Here is a 26,394-nt window from a genome sequence, read left to right as displayed (position 1 = left end):
ATTGCTAGATCATATGGCCCAATCCATTCTTTTTTTTTTTTTTTAATATTTATTTATTTGGTTGCACCGGATCTTAGTTGCAGCAGGCGGGCTCCTTAGTTGCAGCATGCATGTGGGATCTAGTTCCCAGGCCCCCTGCATTGGGAGCATGGAGTCTTAACCATGCACCAGGGAAGTCCCCTGGTCCAATCCATTCTTAACACAGCAAAAAAGAAATACCTTCCTAAAGTGCAATTAAACTCTTGTCAATGCTATGCTTATACTCTTGAAAGCTTCCCGTTGCAATGAAAAAAAAAACCTCACAACATGATTATGAATAATGAGGCCCTACATGATTCCCTCCCTGCCTATTTCTCCAGCCTCATCTCATGCCACTCCCCACTTCCCTCATTACATTTCAGCAACATGGATCTTCCTTCAGTTTCTGGATCACACCCAACCCTTTTCCAGCTCTGGAATTTTGCACATGCTGTTTCCTTTGCCTAGAATACTCTTGCCCAGATTCCCTTCTCATGGCCAGTTTCTCTCTCATATTTCAGGTCTCACTTAAATTTCATCTCCTCAGGGAGGACTTCCCATCTCTCTAAGGGAGATCTTTCCTACCCCTCACCCTTGTTCTCCCTTAGGTCCTTATTTATTTCTTTCATAGCACTTAACATGACTGCCAGTTATTTTATTTATATATTCATTTCTTGATTTTTGGTCTTTCTCCACCACTGCATTGTAAGCCTTCCAATTGTAGGATCCCCACTGCCTACAACTATGTCTGATATGTAGTAGGCCATAATGGATTTAAATAATTTCATTTGATTTTATACCTAGTTCATATACGTTTGAATGAATGAATGAATAACCATGTTATAAACAAATCATAAAACTTAGAATAAAACTGACTTTTCAACAAAGATTTTCTTTAATACTGAAGTATTAAAAAGTCCAGTGAGGGAAAGGACATATAGGTATTGTAAAATTCTCATTATCTGAATTACTGGTTCAGTGTGACCCAATTACTCTAAACACATCTATAGCTGAACAAATGAAAAAGATTAAGAACAGTATCATCTCACAAAATGCATTTTACTAAATATAATTTCATTTTTAATGTTAATGACAAGTCTTCTTTTTGTATTTTATAAGATTAATCAAGATTTGGTATATGAAATTTCCCTGTGGCTTTCTGGTATTTTATATATATGTATGTGTGTATGAATATTTATATATTTATATGTACAGTCATATATATATGAAGTAGATTGAGGCTACCAAAAATTTTCCTAGAAAAATAGAATTTATACAGTGGTGAGCTGTTTGTGATGTCTGATATAACACCAAAGTTGAAAATATGAAATAGTGTGGGATTTTATCTCTTTATCATTCAGCATTATTCACATAATACAGTTAAATCAAAGCACTTGTATTGTAATATCCTGGTGTTTTTTTCAAACAGAATATTTTTGTCTGTTGAAAAAAAAGGGGGTGGGGGGGGCGTGGAATTCCCTGGCAGTCCAGTGGTTAGGACTCGGAGCTTTCACAGCCGTGGCCTGAGTTTGATCCCTGGTCAGGGAACTAAGATCCCACAAGCCACACAATGTGGCCACAAAAGAAAAAGATATTGTCTGTTGAAGTGTTCATACTTAAAATATATACAAATTATTGCTGCAGTTGTCTTTTGAAGTGTTCATGCCTGAAACATTAAAACTATCCCTGCAGTCTCATCTTTGGATTTGTGTATTGTTTATTACTAGTAAGAAATGACCTGGTAATATAAATTTGAAATTTACTTGAGGGTTTCAGGATTATTTTCTTATAAATTTGGTAAATTCCTTTTACTTCTCCCTCTTGTTTTCAGTGTAAAAATTCATAGCTATGTTTTGTTGTTACCTGCTGTGTTTAATAGATGACTTATATGTCAGCATCTGTTTTGGGGGGGGTTTTTTGCGGTACGCGGGCCTCTCACTGTTGTGGCCTCTCCCATTGCAGAGCACAGGCTCCGGACGCACAGGCTCAGTGGCCATGGCTCACGGGCCTAGCTGCTCCGCGGCATGTGGGATCTTCCCGGACTGGGTGGGGCACAAACCCATGTCCCCTGCATCGGCAGGCGGACTCTCAACCACTGCGCCACCAGGGAAGCCCCCAGCATCTGTTTTCTGATTCTAATTTGGATATCTTTCTGACAAAAATAATGAATCAATAAATAGTATTACTGCTTAGCTATGAACTAGAATTAATAAATGCTCCTAAAAGTTACATAGCATTCCAGATACTTTGACTCTCTAGATCAATAGAGACTAGTTTATTAGCTTACAGGTTAATCTGAGTCATCAATATACTTCTTGAAAACTATAAAAATAAAAATATTAAAACATAGCCCTGTTGAAGGTTAGAAACAAAAAGCTTCAATAAAGAGTAAAGTTTTCAAACAGTACCTATAGTTAGAACTAAAAAAATCTTTATCTTTTTATTCTGCACCTTTGCTTCTGTATCAGGTTGCCATGGAAATTTTTTCATTAACATTAGATTGATTTTTCCTGAGATGAAATTGCTTGCATCATCTCATCTCCTAATATTCCTAAAGCCTCCTAAGCCAACTTTAGTGGTTTAACCTCCAAGTTCCAGATTCCCAAGAATTTCTGCCATGCTGAGTATTCTTGAAACTCAAATGTAACACACTGATGTGTTCAATGTTAATATCAAGGTTACTGCCATGTTTTCATTCTTGGTCCAAAAAAAGTGTTTTAAACATTTTTAGGCATCAAGGAAAAACTTTGAATTGTAAGCTGAAGAATTCCAAGGACATTTACCTAATAAAAATAAAGAAACAAAATCAGATGCTTTTATAAAGGCTTATACATAGTATTCTAGGCTTTTTTGCTATTAAAGTTCAAGTTAATGAACAAAGAAAACAGTATTTGATTTGAGTAATTGGACCTTATACACCTCTACGTAATATGTTAAAATTCGTACCTGAGTCAGTTCTTAAAAGTAGAATTTCACCTTGTGTAGACTGCCAAAAATAAACATAGTTTTGTCCTAAGTACTTGATTGCTTCACGCCTCTTGAGTGAACATCCCAAGTGGTTTCCAAAAGTTATTCCTTGGGTTTTGAGGGAACATACCTTGTGTTACTTGTTTTTGAGCACCTAGATTTTTAGTAGATACTCAGTACATGTTTCTTACTACCATGTTTCTTACTGACATGTAATTTTAGTCTAAGATAAGATACAAAAGGCACCCAAGGAAGAAAAGTTTGAAAATTCATGGCATTTGATGTGAAAAGGAACCCAATTTCACCATCAATAGATACAAAAAATACTATTATACATCCTTATGTATGATATTTTAATGTAGCTTAAATGTTTCTACTTTTTTTTTAGGAAGTAACTTTTTATTTTTCTTTATACAAATACAATTTTTAAAAATTCTGCATCTTTTTTTTTCAAGCCCAAATTTTATTATAAGATTCAGTGAACATAACTGTTAAATTGCTAGCACAGTTTCTCACTCTTTCACACACTGTTCTTACAGACTAACAGTGCTCTCCACACCTCACTTTGAATAGCACTTAGTAGTTAAGTGATCATTTAAAGTTAGGAACGGTACCTAACTTTTGAGCCTTACTTTCTTTATTTGTCCAATGGAACCAATAATACTTACCCTGGCATTGTCAGAATTAAATGAAATCATTGAGGTGTCTGTCATTGCCTGGCAGAAGCTGTATGTCTATTAAATAGTAGTTCATTAATCACCCTCCAATGCCTAGGGAAATTCATAGGAATTCAATTTCTTTTCTTTCCTGCCTTTAGCAAGTCTGTGCATCCCAGGCAACTGGAGATCCGGTTTCTTTCAGTCCAACCATGGTGTTTAGAGTCCTTAGGCTTAGCCTGGGAATGTTCATTGTTACTGGCTGACCTTTGCTTCGATGCCTTTTCAGTAAACAGCATTCTATCCTGATGATCTTTCCATAGCAGTACATTAGTGATCATCTCCATTCTAAATGTTTTTATTTTTAGAACATGTTCTTCAATTCATTTTTCCTCACTTGACAATATGTCTTAGAAATTTTTCCATATCACTGTAGAACTACCTCTTTTTTTTTTTTTTGCGGTACGCGGGCCTCTCACTGCCGTGACCTCTCCCGTTGCGAAGCACAGGCTCTGGACGCGCAGGCTCAGCGGCCATGGCTCACGGGCCCAGCCGCTCCGCGGCATGTGGGATCTTTCCGGACCGGGGCACGAACCCGTGTCCCCTGCATCGGCAGGCGGACTCCCAACCACTGCGCCACCAGGGAAGCCCAGAACTACCTCTTTTAACTGTTGTATTATCTTCCATATTATGAACGTTTTATTATTTACCCATTCCCTAGTTAATAGGCATTTAGGTTGTTTTGTATTTTTCATTCTAATGATCAGTGCTAGTGAATATCATTTTACATAATTCTTTGTGCACATATTTTATTATTTTTCCAAGCATGATAAAGAAGAGGAGCTACTGTTTCAAAGAATATGCATATCTTAAGTTAATACTGGTGCTGATATATATACCTCCTAAAAGGAGGTAAATGGTCCTTCTACCAGTAGTTTGACACTAGCTGTTACCCCATACTCTTGACCGAACTTGCTATTACCAGTCTTTTAAAAATGTTTACACATCTTAGGAGTGAAAAGTGATACTTTGTTATTGCTTTATTTTGCATTTTCTGATTACTACGAAGATCGAACATCTTTTCTTAAGCTTACAGGCCTTTTGGCATTTCCTCTTCTCAGCCTATCCATATTTATGGTCCATTTCTCTTTTGGGCTTTATATCTTTTTTTAATTGACTTTTGGAAGTTACTTATACATTCCAGATACTAATGCTTTAGACTGTTATATATGTTGCAAATATTTCCCCCCTATCAGTTGTCTTTTAAGTATTTTGGTGATTCTTTTGCTGAACAGAAGTTTTAAATTTTGATGTAGTCAAATTTAACAGTCTTTTTCATAATTGCATTTGCTTTTTGTATCTCCTTTAGAAGACTTTCGTAAATATAGTTCAAATAAACATTCTTTTATATTGTCTTACTGCATTTATGTTTTAGCTTGATTTAGTTTTTGTTTTTGACTTATGTCTTGAATCATCTGGAATGCATTTTTGTAAATTACATGAGTTATCAAAGTAACTCATTTTTTTCCCCAAGTGAGTATACAGTTGTCCCAATGCCATATATTGAATTGGCCATCCCTTTCCTACTGATTTAAAATACCACCTCATAAAAAAAAAATAAAATGCCACCTCTATCATCAACTAAATTTGCATATCTATGGGTTTATTTGTGGCCAGTCTCTTCTGTTATACTACTTGCCTATTCTTGTATCAATACTACAACTTTTTAATATGTTTTACTATTTGATAGGGCAATTATCCCTTTCTTGTTTTTGTATGTTAGTTTTATACTTAGCTACCTTCTAAATTACCTTTGTCCTTGGTTCTAATAATTTTCCAGTTTGGGTTCTTTAGGAAAATGATCATGTTGACTTCAAGCACTGACAGTTTTATTTCTTTATTTCTATTAATCATACCTCATTTAATAGTTATATGTCTTACTAAATATTCAAGGCCAAGCCAATTCCACATAAACACCTAAGAAGGGACACATTTTTATCAGCTTCTCCAGAAGGTTTTATCCTTCTCTACCTATCCCTCTCCCAAATTTTGTCCTCCATTCACACAAGATGGATTGGAGTTTTCTTTCTTCCTTCCTTCCTTCCTTTTTTTTCTTCCTTTATTTTCTTTTCTTTTTTTTTTTAATGAACAGTTCTTTAAGCTTGAGTTACTCCAACCAATATATGGGGCTAGGGGAATTAACAAGGTAGAGAAGCGATTCAAAAGTAGAATAGCCCATTATATTAATCTTTTCTGACCTGAAGTCAAATTTTTCTTTCTCCTTTATGTATTTGGGCATTTAATCACTTTGCCTTATAATCTTCAAAAGTCTATGTTTTGTCTCCCCAACATTTTAACTCCTTCCGATTAGGCTATTTCTCCTGCCTCATATACTCACAGTTCCTTTCCTCCTCCCGATACCTGTACTGCATGTCCTTTAACTTCATATAAACCTGTATTCCAGCTTAGATTCTGTGTTCCATATTTCAGTCACACAAGTGCCATATCTCAGACTTCATTGCCCCTATGTCTTTTGCCCACCTCTCTTCAAAACCATGGTCCTATTTTATTTTTGTTTGATTTTCTTACATTTTCTGAAATAATTTCAAACTTACTGAGACGTTGCAATAGTGCAAAGAACTCTATTCGCACAAATTCAGCAATTAACATTTTGTCGTATTTCCTTTATCATTCTCTCTTGCCCCACTCTATGTGAGTGTTTGTGTATATTTTTTAGAATACTTTGATATTAAATTGCAAAAATCATATAATCTGTTTTGTTTTTGTTTTTTCTGTGCCTATACTCAATAAGCCAGAGGTCCAGCTCTGTCCATACTGCTGTCTTGTCTGATAAGTCATGTTCTAGTGAATAAGTTCACCTTTTGGATTCTGCCATAAATTCATGATCATTGACCTCAAATTGGCTTTCATATTGGCTACCTATATACGAGTGACTGTTTTTAAATTTACAAATAGAGGGATGTTTGGGGATATCATTTTGTTATGACGTCCTGTATGGAAATTTGATGAGATGATACATTGTGTGTGATTTCATTTGTCTAGAATCACTGAGATTTCCTTTATGGCCAGCTATTTTTATTTATTTACCAAATATTTACATAACGCTTACTATGGGCCAGGAGCTAAGTACTTTATAAATCTTCACTTATTCAATTTGCTCAACACTGTGTGGTAGATATTAGTATTATCTTCAATTTGCAGATGAGAAAATTGAAGAAGAGAGATATAACTTACCCTAAGTCACACACCAAGAGGTAGAGTTGAAATTTTATTTTCAGCAGTCTGGGTCCAGAATTTGTGCTCTTAACCACAATTTTTAGGGTTTTCCCCCCAAGATTCTGCTCTTTTCCATCTTATTCAACCTCACTTTTTAAGAGGCAAGTATTAAAAGTTATGCTTTCAACTTAATTTTTTTTTTTTTTTTTTTTTTTTTTTTTTTTTGCGGTATGCGGGCCTCCCACTATTGTGGCCTCTCCCATTGCGGAGCACAGGCTCCGGACGTGCAGGCTCAGCGGCCATGGCTCACGGGCCCAGCCGCTCCGCGGCATGTGGAATCTTCCCGGACTGGGGCACGAACCCGTGTCCCCTGCATCGGCAGGCAGACTCTCAACCACTGCACCACCAGGGAAGCCCTTTTCAACTTAATTTTCATGGAAACAGTCATCCTCTTTTTATATTTATATTTCATTTGTTTACAAAATATTTTATTAAATTCCTAAATGACACCAGCAAGTGTTATTGACTCAGACAGCTTTGGAAACGACACAACTGATATTCAAAAGCATATAATTCAGGTGGTAAGAGTAGAAGTAAGCTTTTGCCTGTTTTCAAATGGAAATGCTGTTTTGATTAATTCAGTGATTTGTTTATGTGGAGGTCCGTTAAGAGACTTTCCTCTGTAGTTCAAATGAGAATATGTTCTTCAAGTAAATAAAGGCAGAATCACTGAAAAGTTATTTTCCATCTGACAGATATCATTATCAGAAAATAAGTACATAGGAATGAAATTGCATTTGTAAATTAAGATACTTGTAGACCAGCAATGCTTATGTTAGAAATGTCATGGATCTATGATACCAAAGCTGTTTTTAGCTTTATGTGCATAGAGATTCATCCTATGCTAGGAAGACTGACATATTTTTTAAAGCTGTATTTCTGATACTCCCTAGCACAAGTTCTCCACTTCAGTCTGGTCAGGCTCTTCCCTCATCCCACGGGTATTGAATCTCAGTAAACATATATAAGATTGAGTTGAAAACATTGAAGTCATCTTTATAAAGTATTTCTTGCTTTTCTAGCTTATGTAGAAACGATAGCATTGGAATGACCAGGAGAACATCTAGCTCAGAGGAGGTTCTTCAGAGTTTTCCAAACGTTGGACACTAATTTACATTTTTTAATTATATTAAGTATTTTAACACAGTCATAAAAATAACATGCCCACTCACATGTGTTATACCAAATTGTAACACATGAACACATCATGAAACAAAAATAAACTGTGCTGCTAGTTTATATTTTTATGAACTGCTGACTAAAGCCTTGCCACCAATTTCCCTGTAGATATTTGAACTTCTTATGAGTATGCATTTTTATTTTTAGTTGGCCTTTTTTTAAAACTTGAGTCCATTGTTGTATCTCCAAATCAAATTATGGAAGCAAGAGGATAGCTGCAGCATATGTATGCTCCATTAAATAAATACAAATACGACATAGAGGAGTCTTCCTGCCATGTATCCTTATCACTCCTTTACAATTCTGCAATGGCAAATTAATGTGATAAGATTGTATTAACGAAAGTCTTCTTGCTTAATTTAAGTTTTTGGTAGTTCTTACCCATATTTTGTATTCATGACCAAAGACATGAGTAATGATTAGATATAGTCATTCAATTTTGGAAACAGGATTTTCTTTACTTCCCTTCAAGCTTCTAGACCATTTTGATTGCAGCAATTTCAATATTGCCAAAGCCAAATTTGCTATTTTTCAAAAAAGTTGACATTTACAATAGCTTTTATGTGGTAATCAGAATTGTCTCAATATTATAAAACCAAAACAAAGTACAGAAATAAATTTGTTGATGAAGATTACTTAAATTGCAACTGTCACCTATATCCCTTGGTTTCATACGTTTTATTAATCAAAATAGCCCATTATTCTTATTGATGGATTTTAATAAGTAATATTATAATTTGGTCTTCCAAAATGAATTATTACCAACAAATCTCTTTTTCTGCTTTTTATAATGGAAGTTCCATTTAGATTTTATTAGACAAAAGAGACCTACAACTAAAATAATTTGAAAACTACTGATCTAGTTCAGTCCATTAATCTTAACAAATTGAAAAATTAAAGCTCAGGTTACATATCTTGCTCAAAGTTATAAGCTGGAAAATTGTAGATACCAAACTTCCTGTTCGTTCACTGTTCTTTCTATTATGTGTTATCTCATCTCTGAGTTCCTATAGTACATTTAGTTTATGCCGTGCCATTTAGCATTTAATGCCATGGTTTGTATACAGGCATTCATTTATTTATTCAACAAGTAATTTTCTGTGTGCCAGATACTCTTTTTTTTTTTTTAATAAATTTATTTATTTATTTTTGGCTGCGTTGGGTCTTCACTGCTGCACACGGGCTTTCTCTAGCTGCGGTGAGTGGGGGCTACTCTTCGTTGTGGTGCGTAGGCTTCTCATTTGCGCAGGCTTCTCATTGCAGTGGCTTCTCTTGTTGCGGGGCACGGGCTCTAGGCACACGGGCTTCAGTAGTTGCGGCACGCGGACTTCAGTAGTTGTGGCTCGTGGGCTCTAGAGTGCAGGCTCAGTAGTTGTGGTGCATGGGCTTAGTCGCTCCGCGGCATGTGGGATCTTCCTGGACCAGGGCTCGAACCCGTGTCCCCTGCATTGGCAGGTGAATTCTTAACCACTGCACCACCAGGGAAACCCATGCCAGATACTCTTTTTTGGCACTGGAAATAGTCTCTGAATCCAAAAGTTGAGCTGAAAATAAAATAAGAAAAGTAGATTCTATTCAGCCTTCATTTGATTTTGGTTAAATAAATACACACCTACAATTAATCACCTTGTGTATCACTGATTGGTTTTAACATATCATTAAGAACTTTTATATTTGTGATTATATTTTAGGGGAGTAAAAAAAAGTTCTCTAGGTGAGAAAAACAAATAATTCAACTCAAAGCACACTGTTTTCATACCCAGTACCTGATAATGTAAGTACATAAAACAGAATATGGTAAGGGCTGTTACATGCATGTAAGCAGTACTGTAGAATGAGATAGTAACTCTAAGCAGGAGACTGGAAGAGGCTTCATGGAGGAGTTGACCCTGGAATTTAGTTAAAGGACAGAAGGTTGCTTTAAGAAAGTGAGAGGAAATCTTTCTGTGCCCAGGGAACAACACGTGCATAGGCATAGAGTTGTGAACAGTTGTGGCATTTCCAAGAAAGATTAATGCATTAGAATACTAGGATGTCTTGAGAGAAGTGGTGAATAAGCATTTTTAGGCATCATTATATGATTGAACAACGGAAGTAATGAAATGTGAGGACTTTTTATATTGTACACCAGGTATTCCTCATGCATCTACCTGTTTCTATTCCTAAGTTCTTGAAGAACACTGATGGTATTTTGTACTTGCCCATTTATGGTGACAAGTGCAGTGCCATACATGGCAAGGGCTTTGTATATCCTTACTGATTAATTACACTCATCATTCACTCAACAAATATTTTTGGCTCCAGCATGTGTAAGATTCTATACTTTGTGCTATGAGAAGTAAAAATAGTTGCGATACAAAGCCAGCCTTCAAGAAACTATTGAGCCCAAAGCACAAATTAGTCTGGGATAAACCATAATGGGAAAGAATACTAAAAAATAATGTCTATATGTGTAAAACTGAGTCACTCTGCTGTACAGCAGAGATTGGCACTACACTGTAAATCAACTATACTTCAATTTTAAAAAGTTTTTTTTAATTAGCAAGGGTTTTTGTCTGTTATGGTGACTAAAACATCCATATGTTCACAGAGCTTATGTTCTTATCAGAGGAGACAGACAATAATAGGATAAATAGTAAAATACAGTATGTTAGATAGTGATGAATACTAAGAAGAAAAGTAAAATAGGAAAAGAGGGAAATTGATTATCAGACAGGAAAAGGAAAGGTAAAATTATTTAATTTCTCTTGCCTCAGTTTCCTCAACGCTAGAAAAGAAGAAGTAGTAGTACTTACTTACAGGGCTGTGACAAGGCTAAGTGAGTTAATATGTGTATGTATAAAGTCCCAGAAGATGGTAGGATGTCAGCCAGTATTATTTATACATTTGGCCAGAATAACTTTAGCACAACAGTCATCTTATTTTCATCACTTATGGACTTCTTTTATTTTAAGACATACTTTTATTAAAGGATATACTTCCAAACAGTTTTGAACTACTTTATCTATGGAGGAAGGCTCCCTCATCCATATCTTGTTTGTTTTAGCTTCTGCTTCCAGTGCAGTCACATCTAAATCACTTTCTTACTGAAGTGAATCATCATCCTTTCATAGTATTTCTTATACAGAACAATATTTGCTTATCTGGTTGTCAGGGCATCATTTTCTATTTCAGGCATCGGGCAGGCATCCAGATCTTCCTGTGGAAAATATTCATTAATGCCTCGTCATTTATCACATCTCAAGGTTAACAGATCTAACAAAATGAGTCCTTTATGCTTGCTTACCAGCTAAAAATGAGTACCATATTGGGATTATTATTGCCAGATAAATATAAAATCTTCAATATTAATCTTTTGGAACTAAGATCTTTGCATGGATTAGGTAAGGTTTCAGGTCTCCTACTAACCTTTCTTTGCCTGTGTAACCTCTGCACATCCTTAGATGTATCCTGCTTCCCCCTTTCTCTGATCCCTGAAAACTGGACTGGCTCTTTCTTTGTGTTCATTTAGCGCTCCATACTTAGCCCTAGCACAGCTGGTGTCACTCAGTGTTCTAATTAATTACCTGTTTACCTGACTGCCCACCTCCCTACCCTCCACCGCTCAGACAGTAAGCTCCTTGAGCTAGGGGAACAGTGTTCTCTTTATGTCTGGGCCCCGAGTATCTGTTACAGTGCCTCACATGTAGTTGACTCCCAATAAACTTAAAACATTAAATATAATGCCAGGAGTACCTTTAATATATCAGGAATATAGAAACGTAGTTATTTCACCTTGGTCCCACATCCCTTAGTTGTTTCTTTGTCTCTCTTGGCTGCTTTCTGAGGAATAGTGTTGCTCAAGCATGCTGCTACACCCTGTCCTACACAGTCCCCTGTCCTGCTTTGGCCTAAAATCAAAAAGAAAAAGAAAAAGTAGGCCAGATAGCTGGAAAGACCTCAAAGGTAGAGGAGCACCCTGTGGAGTACTGTGGTCCAGGATGTGATCCCTACTTTTCCAATTTTAAAACATTGTCTTCGCCATTCCTCTCAAGGGTGATGGGCCTCCTAGGTTCTGACAAAGACCATCTATATATATATTTTTTAACATCTTTATTGGAGTATGATTGCTTTACAATGGTGTGTTAGTTTCTGCCGTATAACAAAGTGAATCAGCTATACATATACATATATCCCCATATCTCCTCCCTCTTGCGTCTCCCCCCCACCCTCCCTATCCCACACCTCTAGGTGGTCACAAGGCACGGAGGTGATCTCCCTGTGCTATGCAACTGCTTCCCACTAGCTATCTGTTTTACATTTGGTAGTGTATATATGTCCATGCCACTCTCTCACTTCATCCCAGCTTACCCTTCCCCCTCCCCGTGTCCTCAAGTCCATTCTCTATGTCTGCGTCTTTATTCCTGTCCTGCCCCTAGGTTCTTCAGAACTTTTTTTTTTTAGATTCCATATATATGTGTTAGCATACGGTATTTGTTTTTCTCTTTCTGACTTACTCCACTCTGTATGACAGTCTCTAGGTCCATCCACCTCACTCAATTTCATTTCTTTTTATGGCTGAGTAATAGTCCATTGCATATAAGTGCTACATCTTTATCCATTCATCTGTCAATGGACACTTAGGTTGCTTTCATGTCCTGGCTATTGTAAATAGTGCTGCAGTGAACATTGTGGTACATGACTCTTTCTGAATTATGGTTTTCTCAGGGTATATGCCCAGTAGTAGGATTGCTGGGTCGTATGACAGTTCTGTTTTTAGTTTTTTAAGGAACCTCCATACTGTTCTCCATAGTGGCTGTATCAATTTACATTCCTACCAACAGTGCAAGAGGGTTCCCTTTTCTCCACACCCTCTACAGCATTTATTGTTTGTAGATTTTTTGATGATGGCCATTCTGACTGGTGTGAGGTGATACCTCATTGTAGTTTTGATTTGCATTTCTCTAATGATTAGTGATGTTGAGCATCCTTTCATGTGTTTGTTGGCAATCTGTATATATCTTCTTTGGAGAAATGTCTGTTTAGGTCTTCTGCCCATTTTTGGATTGGGTTGTTTGTTTTTTTGATATTGAGCTGCATGAGCTGCTTGTAAATTTTGGGGGTTAATCCTTTGTTAATTGCTTCATTTGCAAATATTTTCTCCCATTCTGAGGGTTGTCTTTTCATCTTGTTTATGGTTTCCTTTGCTGTGCAAAAGCTTTGAAGTTTCATTAGGCCCCATTTGTTTTTGTTTTTGTTTTTTTTACAGTACGTGGGCCTCTCATTGCTGTGACCTCTCCTGTTGCGGAGCATAGGCTCCAGATGCGCCGGCTCGGCAGCCATGGCTCACAGGCCTAGCCGCTCCGCGGCATGTGGGATCTTCCCAGACTGGGGCACAAACCCGTGTCCCCTGTATTGGCAGGCGGACTCTCAACCACTGCGCCACCGGGGAAGCCCCCCATTTGTTTATTTTTGTTTTTATTTCCATTTCTCTAGGAGGTGGATCAGAAGGGATCTTGCTGTGATTTATGTCATGGAGAGTTCTGCCTATGCTTTCCTCTGAGAGTTTTATAGTGTCCGGCCTTACATTTAGGTGTTTAATCCATTTTGAGTTTATTTTTGTGTATGGTGCTAGGGAGTGTTCTAATTTCACTCTTTTACATGTAGCTGTCCAGTTTTCCCAGCACCACTTATTGAAGAGACTGTCTTTTCTCCATTGTATATTCTTGCCTCCTTTGTCATAGATTAGTTGACCATATGTGTGTAGGTTTATCTCTGGGCTTTCTATCCTGTTCCATTGATCTATATTTCTGTTTTTGTGCCAGTACCATACTGTCTTGATTACTGTAGCTTTGTAATATAGTCTGAAATCAGGGAGCCTGATTCCTCCAGCTCCGTTTTTCTTTCTCAAGATTGTTTTGGCTATTCAGGGTCTTTCTTGTTTCCATACAAATTGAAATTTTTTGTTCTAGTTCTGTGAAAAATGCCATTGTTAGTTTGATAGGGACTGCATTGAATCTATAGATTACTTTGGGTAGTATAGTCATTTTCACAATGTTGATTCGATATTTGCAGGAATTTAATTTATAAACCAGGTGACCTGTTTGTTGGTTGGTTTGTTTTCATTGATTGAAATACCTGTAACTGATATCTAAGTCACTAACTTAATGATATCAAAGCTCCTATGAAATCCATCAAATAATTAGAGGGTTGTTCAATGCCTGTGGAAACAGAACAAAATGAGTTAAACTGCACCAAGGATTATTTTACCCACGCTGAGGAGCAACCTTGTCCTTGTCTCCCTGATGGCTAGGAGAAAATTAAGTAAGGGGTAATAAGGTCTCAAGTATACTTTTGAAAGTCCTTATAATGTTTTTCCTTATTTGCTAAAAGGAAGCCGTTTTAAAAGTCAGGGGAAAATGTCTTTTTGTAACTCAATAATGATAATGTACAATTTGGTTCCATAATTCTTTGATCCCAACATTAAGTTCCTGAAATAATGATAATGTGGTATTGCTGACAATGGTGCTAAGAAAGAAGGAAAGATAGAGAATTAAAGTTGGATGAGCATTCTCTGTCCCCTCTGACTCCTCTAATTCAACGATCACCATAGTCACAGGGTTAAATCAATTTCATTAAGAAGGTTGACTGTGTGCTTGTGGTTTTAGCTGGCTTACCGGCTGGTATTCCTTCACATACTAACAATGCATGAAGATCCACTACAGAGTAGAGAGTTCATCCTCTACCCTTGTGAAGAAACAATGAAGTGTAGGTTAAATGGTCATTAAAAGAAATAAGTTGTACCTCTTGTCAAGGTCTACAGTTTGTCCTTCAAGCCTTACCTCAAGGTCCTTTCTATTCCAGAAGGTTGGAAACCCAAGTGCCTACGGAGGCCAGGCTGGTGGGAATGAAGCAGGAAGCCACTGCAGTGTACTGGAGAGCCAAGTCCTTTCTGAAGGAGCAGCCACTGCTCCGTTCCAGATAATTGTTGCAAGGCAGGAATGCTGACCTAGTGTTACCACATTGTCCAGTTTCTCAGGTAAAGCAGGAAATGCAAATTTTCATGTGGCATCTTTTGATTTAAGTATTGTCAATTAATTCACTTGTATTATTATTCTCAAACTGTGTGCGTGCCAGATACTTCCACAGGTGGGATTTGGCCCAGAGCCCTCGTGTTTGTAACTTGGTTTTGTATTTTGCTTACCTATTTGTTAAATTGCAGACTTTATTTTCTACAGGTTTTGCTTTGCTTCAGCATGTTCTCTAAAATATTCTATGCCTCGTTTTGTGCTATTGAAACTACCTTTCTCTCCAACCTGAACATTTTGTGCATAAGTTTTCTTTGGCTGCTACATTTTCTCTGCCACCATCAGCATTCCACTGAGCAGTCAAATGCTAGATGGAGTCTCATTGAGACACGTTTCTTATGTCACCACTAAACATCTACAGGTATTACTACTTCCTCATTTCCTTCCTGATGTGTAGGCTAAATAAACACAGTAAAAGATCATGGGATTTAGAGATTGTATGCTTTGGGCTCCCCCTTCTAGAATTTACACAGAGACTGTCTTCTTTCTCTTGCATCTTAAGAACCTTATCAGATAATTAATTAGACTATGGTTATCCTTTACATTTAATTATGTTTGCTGGAGATGTTGATTAGACTTAAGTGTTCCTAGATATTTATACATATAAAGAGACAGTGTATTTGTTTCTTCAATGGCTGAGGAATCTTCCTATTTTCACTTTGAGTAACTTGATTGTCAGTGTTACAGGGGGGCTGTGGGGACCATTACCTCTATGTGGAACTAATTACTCCAGGTAGGAACTTGGCATCCATTGCCAGGTGAATTGAAGAATGCTAAAACATTTTTTAAGTAAAAGAGTATATAAACGTTAGTTGTTTCAATATGTTGTACAACCCCCAGATGGACAAAAATCACAATTGTTTCATTCTTAGTACAGTTTTGATTTTTAAAAATTGATATACATTCTTTTTTTTAACAATGACTTGACCTATTGAGCTACCTTGAGTAGCCAAAATACTAGTAATTCACAGATAAAATGTGAAAATAACCCCTTAAACTTGCTTAATGCACTCTTAAAAAGATTATGTAAATGTAAGCAAGTATTTTTTATAAATAATCTTCATGAGAAATTTTACTATACCATAGAAAAGCAAAAATAGCCAACTATGTTGATGCCAAATATGCAGAAATATATCATAAATAAATTTTCCCTCAGAGTTATAGTGAGTTTGTTAATTAGTTTACAAATGTTCTGTTGTGACCTGTTACTACACTTTAAAACAGTTCTCTGAATTTTTTTTAAAGAATATGTATTTGGGAGCTGTGATTGTTCACTTTTTGGCTTCTAAGAAAGTCAACTGCATCATAATCATTTTCTACATATGCATACGAACCCTCACTTTCCTTCTATATTTTTAAAGGCACAAGGGAAGCTGTAACTGGAAGTTAGCTGCCTCAGTTGCTTTTTCTTTGTAGTCATGTAGAATGGTGAGCGCAAAGAAAAAGCTCAGTTATGTGTAGTAATGCATGTGAATTCCTGAATATCATAAGGGAGAGTTATAAAGAGAACTAAATTTAGACCTGGAAAGCCAAATAATGACTGGAGAAAACAGGGAAGGCCTCTCTGAGGAAGTGACATGTAAAAACTGAGATAAACAGAAGTTGGTTTAATGAAAAACATGGGGATGGCAGATGACATTGCAAGCAGAAAAGTAAGGGTGACAGCCTGAGGCATTTTAGAACCAATCAAAGGGATAGCCTTAGTTTTTCTTTCTACTGTTTAGGTCAGTCAGGTTAATGTGGTATTCTTTCTGACTCTCCCTATCTTTTTCTCCACTTAGCTAAAACAGAAAGAGAAATAATAGCATAATACTAGACACAAAGCTTGTGACTGTTTCCAATAAAAATCTTCCCTAATGCTTTTAAGTATTGGGGAAACATTAATTAGCTGTTCTATGGATATAACATTTAATTTTTTTGGAAATAATAGTTTTCCTAATTACAGATCCAACACATGTTTTTTATAAAAATTTTTTGAAAATATAGAAAAACAATGAAGAAAATAAAAGTCACTCATGTTCCTGCTATCCAGGGATAAGCTCGGGGAAGATACTGCTGTTCTATTACTATATCTACATAATTAGTAGCATTTTTGTAAATGAAGATTTATAACTATACATGCAACTTTGTCATGTGTTTTTTCACCTGACAATGTCATGGACCTTTTCAATAACATGATTTTAATAGCTATGTATAAATAATAACAACTTAGATATTTATTATGTGCTAGGTACTAGTTTACGACTTTTAACTTATTGTATCCCCAGAACAAAACAGTTCTATAAAATCTCCATTTTATAAGGAAAGAAAAATTTTTAAACTTTTCCAAGGTCACGAGCTATTAAAATGTACAGCTACCTAGCATCTCAATACTGTACTTAATTTAAATAAAACCCTATTTTAGACTTCTAGATCATCTCCAGTATAGTGTTTGGCTATTTGAAATAATACTCATGATTCTGTGGGTTGGAAGTCTAGGCTGGGCTTAACTGGGACAGCTCATCCCTGTTCCACATGGTGCTGGCTGGGCTCAGTTACATGTCTGGGGCTTCAGCTGGACTAGCTGGACCAGCTGGACTTTTCTCTCTTCACAGAGTAATAAGTCCCAATTCCTGATGGAAGGAGCTACAAAATATTTGTGGCCAATTGCAATCTACTACATTCAGCACTTAATCCTCCAAAGTCTTCTATGTGCCGAGAATGTGTAAGTTGCTGAACGTTGGTAACATGAAATGGCCTGTGTAAGTAATCCTCCTGACCATAGAAGGGCATAGGTCAGGATCCTTGTTACCTTGACTCTGAAGACTGGCCTCATTCTCAGGAGCCTATCCCTGTACCTTCCGAGTTTGTGAAAAAATGTAACCTTCCACGTGAATGTGATCCTCATGCACAGTTTTTGAATGTTTACACTCTTCTGCACTGAAAGGGCAAGGACATTTGAAACTAGAGAGTTTTAGTGATCAGAGCAGGAAAGATGTGCTTGTGGTATCCTGATACAACTGTATAAAACAGGTGTAAATGTACTGGGGTACTTTGGGGTGAGTAAGTAGAGCCTGGCAGAGGCATTAGGTCTCTTAGAAAAGATGTATCTGAGAGGTATGTTTTGGAAGAGATGGCTGCACAGTGAATATAAGAACCAAATGAAAATAATAACCAGAGTTAAAATGAGGCTACTTTTTGGAAGGTTTTTTTTTTCAAATGAAAGAAGATATAACTGTAAGATAAGTGTGCTCATAAATAAAAATGCATAGCTTGAGTAAATAGGTGAAAGGTGAAACAGATGGGAAAGTTGAATGGGGAGGCTGGCTAAGTACATTTAAGGAACTGTTTAAATAATAGATATGAGGGTAAAAGATCACTGAAAAGGGAAATGTCATTCAGGGTTACCCTAAGAAGCATAATTTAACTTAATAATGATGGAAAGATGATGAGTATATCCATTCATTACCCAATCAAATGATAACATTGTAGCCACTCAGACATTGCTCTTCAAAATGCTAATGCTTATGTTATTTCTTAATCCAATTATACCTGTTGTTGCATGTACATATTGTTTTGGAATTTAAGTATAGAGGTAGGTTTTATGTGAGCTTTTTTTCTCAATTGGAGAACATGAGGCATTCACCCTTGCAAATGTCAGAATGGAGGAGACTTCTTTTTTCTATTTTAAAAAATTTTTTTATTGAAGTATATAGTTGATTTACTGGAGGAGACTTCTTAACTTTGAATATTTCCTGAGTTAAGTTTATAATCATTGTATAAAAAGTACAAATGATAACTTATACTTATATAACATTAAATATTGGTGTTTTACCTAGTTTATATCATCTCACCTTGGTAATAGCTCATTCAGGATTCATTCTGTCCTACTGTGTATCCAAGTAATGGCCCTGAGCACAAGATTAATGCGTGATGTCATTATAAACATTTTAATAGAATTTACTCATAATATCACATGACTTAAAAATCAATTCATTATTTTTACATTAATCAAGGTTGTGTGACATTATTCAGAAGAATGTATGATGTTTGATGTTATTCAGAAAGATTTGTGAAGATTACCTACTTATTTTCATGATGTCATATTCTCTGATATTTAGTCTGCATGGTGTTTTGGGTGTAACTTTTAAAATATACTCTTATCACTGCATAACATAGTGAATTTATTCTTAGGTTGACAAGCATGTCAGTAAAGCAGATAGAGAAAAAAGGTCTATTGCATTAATTATCATCCTGTTGAAATACAAGTTTCATTTTTATATGGTTGCATTCATCTATTTTAGTGGTTCCATTATTAATCCAATTACAGTGTGTATATAAACCATTTAAATAAAACTCTGATGCACTTTACAAATAAAGTTAGCATATTGTTTTTTTTAGAAGCCCTATCATACTTTTGCTACACAGAAGTTATTACTCAGAGATTTTGAGATCATTAGGGACAAATCTAGAGCAAAAAATATCCTTTGTATTTTTTGTCAACATGCATAGTCACCGGCTTCTGTTGACTTCTTTTAAAAACTTTTCTTTCACTTTAGACGCCTGTGTTGCTAAAACTTTACAGGCCTACGTGGTAAAAATCGAAATATAAAACTGTATTGGCTAACTAGAATGTAGTCATTGTAGTAACTTGTAACTAGTCTTCATCAAGTATTTAAGCACCTCCTGTAGGCCACGGGTACTACACCAGGAAGTGGGACTACTGGAGGAACGTAGAGAAACAAGTCCCTGCTGTGAGGAGTTTACATTCCTGTGGGGAGAGATAGGCAATAAACAAACAAAAAATGATAAGAAAAAAATCGGGTAATAAGAGGTATCAGTGAATTAACAAAGTTTCAGAGAATACCTAGGATTTACAGTGTGGTCTCCTTGAGGAGGTGACATCTAATTTGAATTCTGAATGAAGCCAATTCAAAGAAGTGAATCAGGTCACTTAAATTCAGTTCACCAAAAGTCGACTCTCATATACTAATTTGCATATTGAAAGGTGGTTGGAAAATGAAATTGTTGGTAGAATGGTGGCAGATATTCTCAGAACATATACACACACACACACACACACACACACACACACCCCTTTGTGAATTTTGTTATTGCTACCAGAAATGTTTGTGAAATAAATTTAAATTATGTTCTAAGTATAAGATCTATCCCTGATCCTTAGTATTAATGAGATGGAGGTGCCTTTCATATTACACTATCTTTTCTGTTTTAACCTGTGTCTGCTGGGCTTGAACCAAGCCATATAAACAGGGTGGGTCATAATGGAATCTTTGGGGAAGGAGTGAAGGGAAAATGTTGTGGATATGTAGTTTTTATGTTAAATTTGGAAAAGAGGAGAAACTGGTGTTTTCATCATAAAACTATAAAAATAAAACTTGACAAATCTTGAATGATTGGTCTGTATAGAAGATAAACTTATCAGAATCTCAGAGGCAAATAGAATAGATTTTAATATTCAGCAAAAGAAGGCATGCATGGATTTCAAAAGTTTGAGAAGCATGTCCTGAAATGTTTTCCTAAAACTACCCTCTTGGCGCTTTAGGAAATTTATCAAAGGCCCTAAAATGATGCAATTCTATTTTAGCAAATACTTCTAAGTGAATTATCAAAATGGCCATATATTTATGTACAGAGATATTTACCTCAGATTTATTAGTAATTGAAAATTTAGGAGAAAATCTATGTCCACAAAAGGGAAGTAAGTAAATAAATTATAAACCTCTGTCCAAGAAAATTCTAAGCAATTAAAAGTCATATTTTGGAAAAATATTTAATGCCATAGTAAAATGCTCAAGGTGAAAATAAAGTATAAAGTGGTAATAATTCAATATTTAAAGGAAAGAAGGCACTATTATACATAGAAAAACATGGAATTAGTGTAGCTACTTTAGAGAGCAATTTGGCAGTGCCTCTAAAGTTTAAATGTGCAGACCCTACAACCCAACATTAATATGATTGATATACCAATAGATGAGTAATTGTAAAGTCATATGTTAGAATACCATTCAAATGTTTAAAGTTAACAAATTGGATCTATATATCTGCAACAGAGATAGATCTATGTATATCAACAGAGATAGCACTCAAAGCGATGTTGAATTTTAAAAAGCAAGTTGCAGAATGATATATATGTATAATAGTATTTATGTTAAAACTTTAAAATACATATAACAAAACCAAATATTGTTTACATATATACATAAGGAATAAACATATAAAAACATAGCCTCGGGCTTCCCTGGTGGCACAGTTGTTAAGAATCCGCCTGTCAATGTAGGGGACACGGGTTCGAGCCCTGGTCCAGGAAGATCCCACATGCCACGGAGCAACTAAGCCCATGCGCCACAACTACTGAGCCTGCACTCTAGAGCCCGCGAGCCACAGCTACTGAGCCCGCATGCTGCAACTACTAAAGCCCGCATGCCTAGAGCCCGTGCTCCACAACAAGAGAAGCCACCACAATGAGAAGCGCACACACCGCAAGGAAGAGTAGCCCCCACTCGCCGCAACTAGAGAAAGCCAGCACGTGGCACCGGAGACCCAACGCAGCCAAAAATAAATAAATAAATAAATTTATTAAAAAAAAAAAACATAGCCTGGAAAGATACAGACCAAAAAAAGGATGTTAGTTGCCTTTAAGCCAGAGGGGAGGTGAATGGGATGAAAAAGAGAAATTGGATGGGAGTGAGGGGTAGTATTTAACTTCATCTGTAATATTTTTATAGTGTTTTGTTTTTTTAAATAAGCAAAAGTGACAAAATGCTTACATTGTGAATTTGGAGTAGTGGTTCATTGTTTATTAGATTAAATTCTTTTTTTTAATGTGTGCTTTTAGAAATTTCCAAAAACAATGACTGAAAGAAAGTCATCCATGTTTGCAGTGGTTATGATTCAACAGTGAGATTACAGTTCAATTTTAGTTTTCATCTCAAACATCTCTGAATTTTCCAAATTTACAGAATGAATGTTGAGGAAATCAATGCCTCTTAGAGATAAATACATGATAACTATATAGTTACTGGACCTCAGCTGCGTGAGGGGTTCCTAAGGCCCTTACAACTGAGCTGCCTCTAGAATGGTGAAGTATCAGCCACAAAAAGGATGACCCTCCCAGAAACAAAAGGAAGTAGCAGGCTGGCTGCCTGCATGGTATAGAAATGTAAAACCGGTCATGTCCGGGGATGGAAAGCAGGGGCATTAGTCTAAGCCAGTGGGTCTCAAGCTTGAGCATGCATTAGAATCACCTAGAGGGCTTGTTAAAAAACAGACTGCCCCCAGAGTTTCTAATTTAGAAAGTATGGGGTCAGTCCTGTGAATTGTATTTCTGACATGTTCCCAGATGTTAGTAACAATAGTGATGCTTGTCGCAGGACCATGCTTTGAGAACCGCTGGTCTAAGCAAAACCCAGCAGTCGGATATTTGTATTTTTGATTATTGAAATATGAGGGAGACATTTGGCAGAAATGAATCCAATGTTATTATCTGGCAGATATACAAATTACTTAATGGAGTGAGCCAGTCAGTCTTGGGGAAGTTGGAGTCACACGCAAGAGCAGGCAGACAAAAAAAAAGAAAGAAAGAAATAGGCATCAAAAAGAAAGCTTGAAAGTGAGGAAGATGAGAGGTGGTCCAATCTAAAGACCACGGAAGAGATTTCTTTAGGAAAAAGAAAGGTAGTAAAATGAGCATGAAAAAGGACTGTAAAAAAAAAGTTTCACTCATCGGGGTCTGTTGCTATTTGGCCAAACTGGGAGTCCAGAATCACACAAAATTCTTATCTCTGTCACATCTTTCACTAGCACCAGGAACTCCACAAGGCTGGAAACTTCTTGAGGACAGGAACTGTCCCTTCCTTGCTCTCTCCATCCTTTCTCGTCCCACTCCCTGCCTCTTTCCTTTCTATTCTACCCCACTCAGCAGCTTTTTTTTTTTTTGCCACACCACCTGCAGGATCTTACTTCCCTGACCAGGGATCAAACTCTCATCCCCTGCAGTGGAAGTGCAGAGTCTTAACCACTGGACTGCTGGGGAAGTCCCTCAGCACCTCTTTAGTGCCAAACACAGATATTTCCTGGGGCTTTGGATAAACTGGTGTCTTACCGTCTTTGTAATCCAGCACATAGCATAGTGCCTCGTACATTATAGCCACTCATTAACTGTTAAATGAAACATGAATAAAACACATATGTGATCAGCAGGGGTCAGTGAATGGGAGACAGAAATAGGAAGCTGTGCCTGCAAGCAGGTCATTTCTTTGAGAGGCATAGACCCAGTGGAGTGGGCCCAGAAATGCAAATTAGCACCTTGAGTCACCATTGAGAATGTACTACTTGGCACTATCCTTTACACCCCACATTTTTCCCCAATAAATTTTTGCTGGTTTTCCCATTGCCTGCCAGTATTTCCCACACCCATCCCCATGGTTCCTGACTTTCAGCTATATTAGTATTTGCTTCATTACAACACCTTTAATCTGCCTCAGAGCCAAGGCTGCAATAAGGTGTATGCCTGAATCATGATGCCTTTTACTATAAAGCATTCTCCTGCTTTCCCAATGAAGAGATCTAAAAATAGATTTGGGACCAACTTAAATATGTAGACTTTTAAGAATGCAGATTGAGTAGTTTTGTGTATACTTACACTATGTGTTGATTGAGTTATACATGCACGTGTATTTAAAACAATCTAAACTATTAATTTTTATTTAAATTTTTTAAAGTTTTACTATTATGATATGAATCTTAAGTCATTTAACAAAGTTTTTGAGGAACTTCCCTGGCAGTCCAGTGGTTAAGACTTCTTGCTCCCAATGCAGGGGATGTGGGTTCAATCCCTGGTCGGGGAACTAAGATCCTACATGCCACATGGCCAAAAAAAAATTAAAAAAAGAAAAAGTGATTAGATTAACACACAACTTTCTAGTTGTCAGGTTATAAGAGGTGATAAATATGTTTTTATTGTCAGTTAGAAGGAGGTTCTGTGTGTATATGTGTAATGCCATAATTATGGGTCTGTCTCTATCTTGCAATTAGAAAGTTGCAAGAGCAAGCAAATTGTTTTAACTGGAGTAAGTGGATCAAGTTGGAAGAAGAAAACACGTTGAGTTTGACATGTGATTTTGACAGCAGAGGACATAAGAGTGATTTAGTACACTTACCAGTTTATTCTATTTTTAAAAGTGTACAGCTTAGAACAGTATGGAGGTTCCTTAAAAAACCAAAAATGGAACTACCATATGATCCAGCAATCCCATCACTGGGCATATACCCTGAGAAAACCATAATTCAAGAAGAGACATGTACCACAATGTTCATTGCAGCACTATTTACAATAACCAAGACATAGAAGCAACCTAAGTGTCCATCAACAGATGAATGGGTAAAGAAGATGTGGCACATATATACAATGGAATATTACTCAGCCATAAAAAGAAACAAAATTGAACTATTTGTAGTGAGGTGGATGGACCTAGAGTCTGTCATACAGAGTGAACTAAGACAGAAAGAAAAAAACAAATACCGTATGCTAACACATATATATGGAATCTAAAAACAAACAAACAAAAATGGTTCTTACGAACCTAGGGACAGGACAGAAATAAAGATGCAGACATAGAGAATGGACTTGAGGACACGGGGAGGGGAAGGGAAAGCTGGGATGAAGTGAGAGAGTAGCATTGACATATATACACTACCAAATGTAAAATAGCTAGCTAGTGGGAAGAAGCCACATAGCACAGGGAGATCAGCTCAGTGCTTTGTGACCACCTAGAGGGGTGAGATAGGGAGAGTGGGAGGGAGACGCAAGAGGGAGGGGATGTGGGAATATATGTATACTTATAGCTGGTTCACTTTGTTATACAGCAGAAACTAACACAACATTGTAAAGCAATTATATTCCAATAAAGATGTTAAAAAACAGAAAAACAGTGTGCAGCTTCTCAGTTTTTCATTATTAAATGTAGTGTTTACATATTTACATATGTTTCAGGCTACATTATTGGAATTTTGAAGACATGAAAACATCAGATGAACCAACCTGCAACATCTTGGATTCAGATTGGAAGATGAAGAGAAAGTTTAAAGAATGTGGTCTATAAAGGCGGGTAGTACCTGGAAATATTAACTGACTCACACTGTAAAAATGAGAACAGTTTCTAAACAATAGAGGTTATTTTAGTCCAACATCAAGGTTCAAGACAAAATGTTGAACTAAAAACTTACACTCCTCCCCTCCCCCACTTCAGACAGGTACCAGCATTGGTGAATATGATTTTCCTTAGTCAGAAGCACTCGTTTTTACCCATGTAGACCATCCTTAGGAATTAAATATTGATTATTTAATGTAGATTATAATGGGAAACTGATTTTTTCTACAATGGCAGATTTCAAGGACTTGGTTCCAAACTGAGCCGAAGCTTCCCAATGCATTTTGTACAGTCTGGGGAAAACTGTGCTGCGTTGGCCATTTTTGAAGGCCATGATGCCCTGTAATATAAGGATATCATCTTATTGCTGATATCTTTGGAGAGTCCCAAGCAGACACAGAAAATGAATGGAGGCAAGGAGTGTGACGGAGGGGACAAGGATGGAGGTCTTCCAGCTATACAAGTTCCTGTGGGTTGGCAGCGACGTGTGGATCAAAATGGAGTGCTTTATGTCAGGTGAGCCCTTATTACCTGTGCTACCTCCAAGTTTGTGGTCCCCAGCTGAAGGAGGTACAGTCTGTTCCTCTGAGAGTGTAAATATTGTAACTGACAGCACCTGAACTTAATTTGAATAAATGATCTTCGTGCTGGAAATATTTAAGTGTTTTTATTCTGTACTGTTTTGTGATGTAAATTGCCTTAGGTTACAAGAGAGGATTTTTATGCATTATTTGTGTTTATATAAAATGTCATCCTGCTTATCTCTCTAACAAGGATAAAGAAAAATAGGAAGATTTCTAAAAGAAACTCATGAGCATCATTACTACATTCACAGGAGAATGTAAAATACTGAAAACAGACCCGATGTCTCCTCACAATATTATTGTGTCCTTCATAGTGCTTCAGCTGGCTATTCTGATGTAAGGTTAAGTGTTTTTATCTATAGGCAGTTTCAATTATTAGTTTCTTAATGCCTGATATTAACTAAAAATAATTTCCCTATTTTTTCTGTGCAGTTTTTAATCTATTCCCTGCATATACTAGTAAAAGAAAAAGTCA

The 26,394-nt window shown here is 36.6% G+C and overlaps 1 protein-coding gene across 5 annotated transcripts in view; it reads left to right on the top strand.

Moving 5' to 3' along the window:
- The window catches only part of MBD5 (methyl-CpG binding domain protein 5), a 154,892-nt gene that overhangs the window by 74,190 nt on the left and 54,308 nt on the right, over positions 1 to 26,394 (top strand). For 3 of the 5 annotated variants that reach the window (XM_032637481.1, XM_032637475.1, XM_032637476.1), the window contains exons 3-4: positions 14,961 to 15,135; positions 25,179 to 25,851. In XM_032637481.1, the coding sequence (XP_032493372.1) occupies positions 25,739 to 25,851 (113 nt within the window). In that variant the 5' untranslated portion in view covers positions 14,961 to 15,135; positions 25,179 to 25,738. Of the gene's footprint in view, positions 1 to 14,960; positions 15,136 to 25,178; positions 25,852 to 26,394 lie in introns of those variants that run through there. The other 2 variants (XM_032637477.1, XM_032637478.1) reach the window with 2 other exon arrangements.

The sequence above is a fragment of the Phocoena sinus genome, chromosome 7, assembly GCF_008692025.1.
Source record: "Phocoena sinus isolate mPhoSin1 chromosome 7, mPhoSin1.pri, whole genome shotgun sequence".
NCBI lineage: Eukaryota > Metazoa > Chordata > Mammalia > Artiodactyla > Phocoenidae > Phocoena > Phocoena sinus.
The sequence above is the reverse complement of the archived record's forward strand: the minus strand, read 5'-3'. Positions and strand labels throughout refer to the sequence as shown.